The sequence below is a fragment of the Rhea americana genome, unplaced genomic scaffold (assembly GCF_003343005.1).
Source record: "Rhea americana isolate MKP2758 unplaced genomic scaffold, rheAme1 scaffold_31, whole genome shotgun sequence".
NCBI classification, from domain to species: Eukaryota; Metazoa; Chordata; class Aves; order Rheiformes; family Rheidae; genus Rhea; species Rhea americana.
Window position 1 is genome coordinate 5172773 of NW_028186435.1, and position 11536 is coordinate 5184308.

The 11536-nt window shown below is 44.8% G+C and overlaps 2 protein-coding genes across 2 annotated transcripts in view; one reads left to right on the forward strand and one right to left on the reverse strand.

The window, feature by feature from the left end:
- The window catches only part of KDM1B (lysine demethylase 1B), a 29150-nt gene extending 29088 nt beyond the window's left edge, over positions 1-62 (reverse strand). The window contains exon 1 of the mRNA XM_085310041.1: positions 52-62. The gene's annotated coding sequence lies outside the window, so the exon portion shown is untranslated. The remainder of the gene's footprint in view (positions 1-51) is intronic.
- A 58-nt stretch (positions 63-120) lies between these two features.
- On the forward strand, positions 121-9317 carry TPMT (thiopurine S-methyltransferase). Its single transcript, XM_085310043.1, has 9 exons — positions 121-322; positions 543-705; positions 1504-1596; positions 2047-2179; positions 2423-2475; positions 6418-6492; positions 7230-7315; positions 8347-8391; positions 9173-9317. The coding sequence occupies exons 2-9, from the start codon at positions 566-568 to the stop codon at positions 9298-9300; spliced, it is 753 nt and encodes a 250-aa protein (XP_085166169.1). The 5' UTR covers positions 121-322; positions 543-565; the 3' UTR covers positions 9301-9317.
- Positions 9318-11536: the final 2219 nt, after the last annotated feature.

Here is an 11536-nt window from a genome sequence, read left to right on the forward strand (position 1 = left end):
GCGGGAGCCCCGCGGGCAGCGGCGCAGCGCGGGGCCGGGGGGGTCACTCACCGCCGCCATCCTCATCCTCCTCCTCCTCCTCCCGGTGCCCAGCACCCTCAGCCCGCCTCCTCCTGCCGCCGCTTCCGCTCTCCGCGGTGCGTAGCGAGGGGGCGGGCGGGCGGCGCGGGGCGGTGCCGCCGCCGCCGCCACCCACCGCGACCCACCGCGACCCACCGCGACCCATTGCCGCCGCCGGGCAAGGCCAGGCCAGGCTATCCCGCGCGGGGAGCCCGCCCGTCCCCAGCCGCCGCCGCCGGCCCCCCCTCCCCGACGGCTGCACGTAAGAGATATAAAAACGTGTATTTTTATTTTGTTTTATTTCCCCCCACCGGCCTCGGCAGTGGCGGCTGCCGCAGCTGACGGCGCTCGCGTGGACTCCGCGCAGGAGCGGCCCGCGGCTGGTCCCCCTGTGCTGCTGTTTTATCCGGCTCCAGAGCCTCCTCCAAACCGCTGGCTGGGGGTGGGCTGTTCTACTCCTTTTTTTTTTTTTTCTTGCACAGGTGCTGCAGCTCCCAGGGCAGCAATGGAGGGTGCTGCAGATGGGTCTGGAGCTGTGGGAAGCGCTGATGCTGTGGCACAGAATGAGAGAGTGGTGACCGAGGAGGAATGGCTGCAGAAATGGAAAACGGGGAGAACCGGCTTTCACAAGGAGCAAGGGCACCCGTAGGTGACTCCGCTCGCCTGCCCGAGCGGTTTAAGCCAATGCCGTGAGATGAATGGCTTGGCTCGTTCGTAAAACTCATAGTAAAAAGGCAGCATGTAAGAAGGGAAAATTATTTATACGGACACAGCTTGAAACTGAAATAGATACAAATATCCTTGTGACCCGCATTTGTTGTAAAGCAGAGAAAAGAAAGGGTTGCATTGCTGTTATAACTTTTACTCCTTTAATGAGGTCTTAAACTGCAAAGCTTAAGAACTTGGCTAAAAATCTTAAATCTTCCGATGCAAAAGCTCTGCATCACTGGCTGGGACTTGTGAAACTGGGGCCTAAAACAATATGCAGAGGGCATTGGAGCACTGGAAGGCTAGGACGAAAGAGAGCAAAACCAATTATAYGCTCCTGTGTATAATCAAATCACCTATATGTCTGAAACAAAGATTATGTTTCAGACATATAGGTGATTTGATTGATACAGGTGTTTAATTATCGTTCCATTTAAGTAATCTAACGTGGCCATTTTGGAGGTGGTTTGGTTTGTTTACCTTAAGAATCAGCTACACTGTTTCCTAACAGAAATTAAATTTACTTTGTTTCTAACTAACTGTAAGGTGGAGGGTTTTATTAATTTTGTTAATTTGATTTTTTTATTATTATTAATTGTGTTGAGCAGCTTGAAATAAGAAGTAYAGTCTGTCATGGAGTTTGTGTGCTACCTAGCATATTGCGTAGCATTTGGCCTTGGACGGGCCAACGCACGTAGTCCCGATTTTAAGTAACAAACACCATTTCTCCTGCAGGCTCCTGCAGAAGTATCTGGATATTCTTTTAAACGGCCGGAGCGGACTGAGGATATTTTTCCCACTTTGCGGGAAAGCAGTAGAAATGAAATGGTAAAACATGGGGAAAAAAAATATCCAAGTTGTTGTGGGGAGGGAAGAAGGGAGAGGGGAGAAATCCCGACCCCGTAATGGCCAACAGGCACGTGCTGTATCTCTGCCGGCAGCGGAGCAGCATTACGGGCACCAAAGGGAGGAGGATGTTCGGTTCTGCTTACCGAGTTTTTGTGCAGCAGCAGACTGGGCTGGCTTGTATCTGTAACTAGGGGCCGTGTAAGCCCGCACTCCCCGGCCCCGCGGCAGCCTCCGCCGCCCGTCGCTGCGGCATTTTGCAGCCAGCACAGAGGCGGCGAGGTGGACTGTGCTCGCTCACTCGCGCAAGCGCCGATACCTCCCGAAGCCGGGAAGCGGGAAGCATTTCTCTAACGAATGCGTGCCGCTGGGGAGATGCGCGCGTGCTGGTGGCCCRGCAAGTGACCGTGGGCGCCTTCTGYGGCCGCGCAGGCTGGCGGACATGGGGCACCGCGTTGTCGGCGTGGAGATCAGCGAGCAAGCGCTGAAGGAGTTTTTCGCCGAGCATGGTCTGCCTTATCGCGAGGAGCCCGTGCCGGGGACTTCGGGCGCGAAGATGTTGCAGGTACGTCTCTCGCGCTGGTCTAAATTTAAAGCTTGCGCCTAAATTTCAAGCCGGCAGCATAGTGTACTGCAAAATTGGACGGCTGTGGGGCCTTGATCAGTCAGCACCTCTAGGGAAGGGATCAAGAGAGGTGTCTCAGAAGGGGGAAACGAAAAATGTTTTTCACAGTTTCTCCCCATTAGACCTACATACGTATTTAGAGGTGTAGTTCATGAAATGCTGTTTTCATTGCATTTATTGTAGAGCATGTCTGGGAACATTTCTCTCTACTGCTGCAGTATTTACGATTTGTCCAGGTAGGAGTACACAGTGTCTTCAGTTTTCCTTAGTCAAACGTATTAATATTGTTAAGTTATTTTATTTGAAACAGCTGTAARCATTTGGAATAATGCCTCTCAAGAAAACTCCTGCTGACTTGTATGATAAATGTGAATAGCCAATCTTCCTCAAAAATTAACTATATCTTTACGTGGGCTTGTTGTTCTAAGGTGTCTTATGAAAGTCATAGAAAAACATGTCTGCTTTTACCATAAAACCAAATTACGTTTAATAGTATGGATGGATTCTAACAAGTAAAACCTTAACACAATCCCATATTCAGAGCAGCCCAGTAAAAGTGACAGGAATAAACCACAGGTGTCTTCTCAGAAAGCATCTCTTGTGACTCTTTCATTGACATATGCGTAGGTAAGCTGTATCCATTAAGTACACCCTGCTTTACTTAACATGCCTTTCGCCATTGCGAAAGTACGTTTTATCACTGCAGTGTAGCTCACTATACATCCTGTATTGTCAAACAAGGACTTCACAAGTATCTTGACAAACATGGCCTGACTTACTGATGTCTTCTGAGGGATCCTTGGTGCTTAAATGTCTTTTCTCCTAGTTAAAAGGCACAATGAAAAATGACAAATGCTTAGTACAGTTAGTACTATCAACTCCTGAAAAATGCTTCAGTCAATGTTGTTCTGCGTGGCCCCAATGTTTTTTGGTGGCTTTGCACTTAGTTCTCTGTTCAAGGTTTCCTGCTGGGGAATTTTGAAAATCACTGAGTTGCAGCAGGGCTTAYGACTCTCTCCAGGCTCTAGCGTAGAGGACTGTGTCATAGGTGTTAACACATTTGGCTTATTTCCTTCTTTGCCAGGAGGTTTCTAGTAGTGTTGGCAATGGGCATGTTCAAAACATGCTCAGACCTAGGCCAGCGCAGGAGCGGCTGGGGTGTGCGGACACGCAGCAAGGCTATGTTGTGTCCAGTGCTGTAAGGGGGGAACGTGTCTCGGAGGGAGCTGGAGGTGTCCTGAGTCCTGCGCTGCGGTTCCCCCATCCTGTAGTTCTTTCTCGGGCACAATTTTCTCTATAGTCTTAAGCATTTGGGCAAGGTTTTGTGTGTTTGCTTGCTTGTTGTATAAAACAACTATCAGGAACAAGTTGCTAATATCAACCCACAGCTGTTCAACAAGGAAGAGGTCAAGTCTTAGTCTTTACTTGGATAGCCCTTTCAGAGCTACTAGAAATACAGGTGCAACAGGTAGTTTAGGAAACGAAAATACGGTGTTTACTTTATGATGCTCRTTTTTAACCTGCATGAACTGGGAAGGAAAAAATAAGTATTCACTACTAGAGACCAAAGTCCTTAATACAGTAGACYTACTGCTAAAACTTTTGCTGGTGTAGCTGTCACCATTTGGCTTAGCAGTGCATGTGTAACTAGTCCTGCAAAAACGGATGCTTTGGAATAGGCAATAAGTTAAAGTGGTTTTGTAGATACCGCCTACTTTCCTCCTTGCCTTTGCTGTGTAAATTCCTTTAAATCCTTCTAGCTGCAAGTTGACAGGTTGCCCAGGGAATGCTYAAGCTTCTTGTCATTAATTTTTGAAAAATTCAGTTCTAAATTTAGTAGCAAGTAGCATGGTAATATCSATGACTTCCATCGTAACACAGTGCAATGACATTATAAAATAAACTGAAAATATATAACTAAAAAAACTGTATCACTGGATCCAGTACATAGTTTATCACCCACAAAATAGATTGGCAGATACAGGTTCTGGATGCGTGGTTCTGTACTTGGCCTTCTTATAAAGAATTTGAAGGTGAAAATATGTATCTCGTTCAACAGTCAGCAGATACCTGTGACTACAAAAATGCACACACTGTTCTAGTTTCTATGTATAGACAATTTGATTAATTACCTAGTAATTATGGAAATTAAACTTATTTCACTCTTGCTGAGGCTGGTCTGCGAGCAAATACTTTTGATCTTAGTGCTGAGCATTCATGAGACAGGAGAACTCAGATGTGCTGCTGACCTTTGTCAAAATGAGACGTTTCAAAGACTCTTTCGTTAGTTAATGAGTAACAGGAATTACTGCTCTTTGCGGGAACCTCTAGGAAGTATATAAAACAGTTATTACACAACCACTGTAGCTTCTAAGACAATTATGGTTGCCAGTCTTCTTTTATATATATATGTGTGTGTATATATATATATAAAAGTGTTAACTGAAACTCCTAAACATAAGGAGAGATAACAATTCACAGCTTTACTGCCTAAATCCAGTGGGGTTTCTGCTGATATGTGGATTTCTACTTTACATGTAAATTGTAGTTCTTGTAGTACCTAGGCTGGCATCTATTGTGCTAAGCAGCATGCAAATGTGCAACAGGAAATAGTGTAGGGGACTAAAAGATTGGGTAGAGATCCAAAAAAAGGTACATCTGCACGTACCATCTCCTTCCCCTTCCCTATGGCTTGCTTTTTGTCAGAAGGAAACTGGGATGTGCAGGAGCCCGGGATCAGGGCGAGGTTGCCACATGAGTCAGCCCGCAGCCTGCTGCGTCACCCTGGTGAAAGCAGAGGGGAGTGGAGCGAAGTACCTGAAATGCCTRTGCAGAGCCAGCACTGTCCTTCCAGTTAGACCGGATTAAAACTTGGGAGAAAAACCAGATGCAAAAAACTGCAGGGGCTTCCCTAGGGTCGCATAGTTGGCCTTCACCTTGCAGAGAGGAGAATGGCATTCAAACCTTAGGCTCRGTTTGCACTTGCCCTGCCAGACTTTGCTGCGTTCCCCTCACCCTCGCTACACATTTCACTGTCTCTTTAGAAAAACTCCTTTCAGTTAAGACTGGGTATCTAAATTAGATCCTTAGTCTTGGCAAGCTTTGAAAGAAGTCAGGAGTTTAAAGCTTTATCATGTCCCATCACATTAGACTGGGAAATACAGGATCAGCATACAAGTTAGCTGCCAAAAATTTAGTGATGCTGTTGCAATGGGATGAGAAATGGGTAGGGAGGAGCAGCGAGAGAAGAGGTGATGCAACCAGACGCCGACAGACTCTCCCATTAGGCAGAAAGGTGTTGTGCAATTCCATACCATATTTTCCTCTCTAGGGAAACTTGCCTCTTTCTAACTTGCTTTAAAATTATGCAATTTACTTTATTGCTACATTACTCTCTAAACTCCTATTTTAGTAATTACCAGAAATGAAACTCTTCCTTCCCCCTGCAACATCCCCATCTCTAGTGTCACCCTGGCTGCTCTTACTAGTCATTAGCAAAGATAGTTCCCAACAGTCTTGGCCGTTTGCAGGCTTCGTGGGGTCACTAAACCCACCTGCCAGTGTATCCAGGAGCAAAAATAGTACTTACGTTAGACCAAGGCAAGCAGCAATGTAACTTACCTCTTCTCACGTTAACAGATTTCAGACTGAAGCTAACTGCCCCAAGCAGGCAGCTGGGAAYAGATGTGTTTTACGCTGCTGGGTGCATTGAGTTCAGTGATGCCAATGCAACGAGGCGCCTTCCCTAACCTGTGTTTGAGATAACGCATGGCGTTAGAAGGTGGCCAAGAACTAGGGACATCCTGAGTGTATGATAGTGCTGCCTCAAGGGTCACAGAAGGGTTCGATTGCCAAAAACCCAAGCTTGTGGCCCAGAAGAGAAATGTTAAGACTGGGTTTCTTCCTTCCTGCCTTGTCTCAGCACCACTAAGTGATGGGGAAATGCTGAGCAGTTGTAGCATCTCTGTGTCCTCCCATCCGGGCCACATGCCAGGTGGGTTTCTTGAGACCTGGTTCATAATGCTTTAGATCGTGAAGATGCTGAACCATAACAACAGATCAGCTACTTGGGTGTTTGCACAGCTAGCCAGCGATTCCTCGAGACTCCATAGGAAGTATCTGAATAAAGATGGATGTACCTTTTTAGTATTTTCAATCTTTTTCTCATATCCCTATAGTGCAATTGTTGGCAAATTTGATGCGGTTTGGGACAGAGGAGCTCTAGTAGCTGTCAATCCATGCGACAGAGAACGGTTAGTAATCTTGCTTTGTTGTTATTTTCTTTCTTCTAACATATCCGATGACCATGTGTTTTTTTTTTTCCTGCTGCTACTTGTCAGTGAGTCCTCCCTCATTTCTCAGAGTAACCTACACAAATTCTTCCCTACTGCAGGCGTCAGCTGCAGTCAAAGAGCACTGCGACTGCGTAGATTTGTGAGCTTCCTTCAGGAAGCTGTCCTGCCTCTTGGTGGGAAAATATGTGGTTTGTTGCAACCCAGCAGAATCAGAACTGCAAATCTCATCTGAATTTTATTATTTCCTTTTCACTCCATCTGCTTCTCCYCCCTGTCTTTGTTCTTCTTACCCTCACTTTCCTTTATTTCAATTCTACCTTCTTGTTTATAGCCAACCCAAATTTAGTTTGGACCTACAAGTAGGACTTTTTAAGTGGGCATACAGTCTTGAATTCACAATAATTTTAAAAGCTCAGTACTGTATTGTGTAGTAATTCTAGACTGTGGCTAWCAAATTCTGTTTTGCCTGTTATTTTTCTCCATATTAGTCTCCCAAATAAAAAATGCATGTTTATGAACAGTAATATTTATTTAAGATATTTCATGGATATATATCTCTGTTCATTTTCTGTGCAGCTCAGTTAAACCTGTCTGCATAGGAATACATCATACCTTTTTTGTTGAATATTTTGAATGCTATGCTCAAATGTTTTGRTACCATTCCAAAATAATAAAATACAACTATCTCCTTTCAGCTATGCCAGTTTGATGATCTCCCTAATGGAGAAAAGTGCTTCTTATCTTCTCGTTACTGTTTTATATGATCCAAACAAACACAAAGGTAAGAATTTGCACTTTTCATGTTTTGATTTTGCGTGCCTTAAAATAAATTGTATATAGATTTTACTGATATACTAGTATCTTCCCCACTGCTTTTATCAACGTGGCTGTGTTAGCAGATCATGCCAATACAGTTGTTATAGCAAAAAATTTTAGATGTTCATCAAATTTGAGATTAAATTTGCTTTTTTTGTGGCATGTAGATGTGCCAAGAGCAAGTGGAGGACAAACATGGTATATTAACACAATGAAAATTAAATTGGAAGAGTGAAAGCTTAGCGTAACACACTGTATGTCCTGTCCATCCTAGGGATCTTGAGGCATTCTCAAGACCATCTAACTATGATAGATCTTTGACTTACTCAATACATGTAACCAAATGTGTTGCCCATCTTATGCTTYCTTTCTAACCTCAATCATGAGTCAGGTCTGAATACACCTGGAAAAGGTGAAGTTCTATAAGGCCATAAAGTACTTTTCCATTTCATAACTTTTATYACATACCAAAGTTTGGGGGGAGGGGTCAAGATTTTGTAGTTAATTATTAATGCTCAAAAGAAACAAATTTCTTGTTGCTTTTGGGTTCCTCAATTACACTTCAAAGGATAGGTCTGGTTGTCATTAACCACAATAGTATCATTCATTGTTCTCCCTCCCATTATTCAGCTCTTTGCTTTATGCCATTATAGTACAATGGGATTATTGGCTTGATTCACACACAGCACTGAGCAGCACACGCAGTACGTATCTACGGCATGGTCACAACCCTCCTGTCTTCTGACAATATGGCTACAGTGGCCAAAGTCTGGAAGTAGTCCAGCCATGACACCTGAAGCTGTCTGGTGGTGCACCAAGGTGCCTTGTATTCTTGGAGATGTTGTTTTCTGGTTGCTGCAGAGGGTAGTACCTCCAGGGCCAGGCTGCAGGCCAGGAGCTGTGCACAGTGGGGTTAGCGCTCCAGCTGCAGTAGAAAACATGCTTGTCTCCTCTCTCTACCTTCTCTCTGATTAGCTTTATCCATTTTCTTTCCAGGCCCACCATTTTATGTTCCTGAATCTGAAATTAAAAGCTTATTTGGTAAGTTATCTTCTGGCTAACCATTAGATTTTTTCAGAACAGACAAATGTATTTGTGCTTCTATCTCACCCTGCAGCAAGTGATACCAAGTCATCTATTTGCTTCTTACATAGGAGGCAGAGTAATGCAAAAATAATAGGAGGAAAATAAATATAATTTTACYAGAAAGATTTTGTTATTAAGGAAAACTCTCAGCTCTTCAAAAGGTATGAGGAAAACATATCACTCATAAGACAGACATGGCCTCTTTCCTCCGCATGGCAGCTTTTCAATCTCCCAGGATTCAAATTGCACTAAGTGGTCTTGCAGCTTCAGTCTTAGTCCTGTTTAACAATTTTAGCGTTCCCTGCCCYTCATCACCAGCCACCCCAGTTTTAATACAAGGTCTTTACATATTAGTTCTATAGTTTCTGCTATACTTTCAGAGCTGAAGAAGGAAAAATAAAATGCTCTGCTAAAGGAAACTTTAAATGTATGACTTAAATCCAGCAAAATAAGGGAAGTCAGAATTATTGCTGGAATTTCATTTTAAATGTACTTCTCAATATGCTTTGATATTTTACTCAGTTATGTCTTTCTGAGATCTCTTCACTGTCTATGCACAGTGCATTATTGGCACTGACAATTGCACCCCACTGCAAGAGAGACYGCTAAGTTCTGCTCAGTCAATTTGTATTAGGCACTGTGACAAAATATATAAATAAGATTTTTTTTTCCTGATAGTTGGCATTTTTCCCATGACTTACAATAYAGTAACATACTATTCACTCTTCATTTTCAGGCAACCACTGTGAAATTAAGTGTCTTCAAAAAGCCAATGACTTTTCAGACAGACACAGAGAATGGGGACTAGATTATTTTCTGGAGGTGCTGTATATACTAAAGTTTGTATGTGATAAAATTAATTAAAATAACTTCCCACCTTCCTTCCACCTTCCTTTTTTAAAAATCTCACTTTTTAAAATCAGAAACATTTTTGAACACTCTTAAAGAAGGCTTCAGCATATAGAAAAATGTCTATGGAACTCTGATCTTCTGATGGCTTTGCTTTCAAGGTGAACTCTACTATGTAACTGCCTTAAGTGTCATTCTGTATAGCTTTTTGTTAACTCCATGTGTAAATAAGCATTTTAAAAGTGGATCTTTTTCTTCTATATTCGTTCAAATAATCAGAACTAAAGAAAATGACCTCCTGCTGCTCTTGCCAGTAGATGTTGTCTGTCTGGAGTTAYGTAGGTCTGCCTCAGACGCTCGCAGGCCTGGGAATAACAGCAGCAGCTCTTCAAATACCTTTTCCTGTAATGCAGGCCTTGAGCTAGTAACAGCAGCTGGGCAAGAGARGCGAGAAGCTGGCGCAAGTTGTTTCTCCCCATCCCTGCTAGTCATGATTACAAGCCAAGAGAYTAACCAGCAATGAGCATACAAGAAAGCTTGGCAGCAGCTGCCAAGGAGGAACTATAATCAAGTGGGAAATAGGTGAGGGAAGTGAAGCAGCTGACAATAAAACAGAGAGCATGGGGAGAAAATGTTCCTGCATTTGCTTGTAAATATGCCACTCTCCTCTGCAAGCAGGCAACTGGCACGCAGGTTGTAYCTTGTAGGACGTGTTCAGGGAAAGACTGCAGAGGTTTTTTTCATGTCTGCCTGGACACAGCCCCTTCTTTGAGGGTCTTCTATTGTTGCCTTATGGACACTTTTGCAGTTTTCAAAATTACAGAATTTTGGGGTTGGGGGCTCATTCTGAGTTTCTGGTCAGTTATTTACCACATTACAGAAACATTCCTTACAAGGTGGTCTCAAAACTCATTCTTGCCCTAGCCTTCTCCCTTTGCTAGTTTGTTTCAAAACAGATGGAAAGRTATGATTGTCAGGTAATATATTTTCATTTATTAAAGCTAGAATGAAAACAAAAGCTGTGTGACCTTTTAGAARGTGAATGTCACCTTTAAGCTCCAGAAATATCCTGTTCAGAGCTTTATCCGATTGTTCTTCTTTTGACCAGCCTTTGCTGTTTGTTAGAGGTGTTGCAGTCTTAGAGCTGCAAGTGGATTTGATGCTTTTAGCACAATAGTCCCCAGCCTATGACAACTTTTAACATCGCCTGTAGCGCTTGGGAGCTGCTGCCACTTCAGGCCAAGGGGAAGGGGGGCAGAGAGGAAGGATGTTGCTTACAGCACATGGCCTACAGCATGTTGCCTGCTTATAGCCAGTGGGCCAGTGCAAGCTGGGAACTGCTATTTCATATTTTTACTCCTGGCCAGTACTGCAGCTGCTGAGTTAAAATATCACCCTTTTTCTGTCCAGAATTTTTTTTGAGGTGTATTACAAGAGCTGTTGAAATTTTACCTCCAGCTATCAGATATGTGTAAATCTGAAAAAGTCAGCTGTTCAGCRCGGGGCTGCTGCGTGCCCAGGAACACCGAACGCGAGGCGCCGTGCAGCGTGTCTGAGTATTTGACAGCCCGGTGAGACTCCGCCAGGCGAGCAGCCGTAGGTGTTCAGGGTGGGTCTGCGGTGTACGTACTCTGTGTTTCTTCTGAGCGTATACTGGGAACGCGGCACCGTCCAGAAAGAGCAGGCTCCCTGTCCACAGCGTGTCTATATTCACCTGCTTGGGAAAAGCAGCTGTGAGTGGTCGATCAGTGTAAATATTTTCATTACGTTTTTTTCCAAAGCTACCCAGAACAGGAACGGGAAATCATATGAAAGTCCAACTGCTTCCCTACACCCGTATAGTTAGCACTAGCAGCACTGTGATAATTTGGCAGCTAGGTGTCTAYGAACGTATTTTACGTGGCTAATTTTTCTTCCCCCTCAGGGGTGTRATTTAAACAGAAACTTCGTTTTCCTGAGTGGGAGTCGTCACGCAGGGCCCCGCGCCCACATCGGCTCCCGGCCAGCCGCATAAAACGCGCCCCTCCACCAGGAGGGTGGCGGGGAGAGGGCCGCTCCGCGTTACTGAGCTGAGGGGACGGCCATGACGGCGGGCGGGCGGGCGGCCGCCGTCCGCAGGGGGCAGCCGCCGCCGCTCGCCGCTCGCCTCAGCGCCATCCCCGCCTCGTCCCTCTCGCTCCGCCCCGGCCGCCGCCATTTCCCCGCCTCGTCCTCCCTCGCTCCGCCTCGTCGCCGCTCGCCGCCGGCGGTG

Excerpts from the sequence above, each read along its gene's own strand:
- TPMT (XM_085310043.1), top strand. The coding sequence starts at position 566 with ATGGAGGGTGCTGCAGATGGGTCTGGAGCTGTGGGAAGCGCTGATGCT. Across the intron at positions 2,476-6,417 it reads AGTATTTACGATTTGTCCAG|TGCAATTGTTGGCAAATTTG; the intron begins GTAGGAGTACAC and ends ATATCCCTATAG. Across the intron at positions 6,493-7,229 it reads AATCCATGCGACAGAGAACG|CTATGCCAGTTTGATGATCT; the intron begins GTTAGTAATCTT and ends ATCTCCTTTCAG.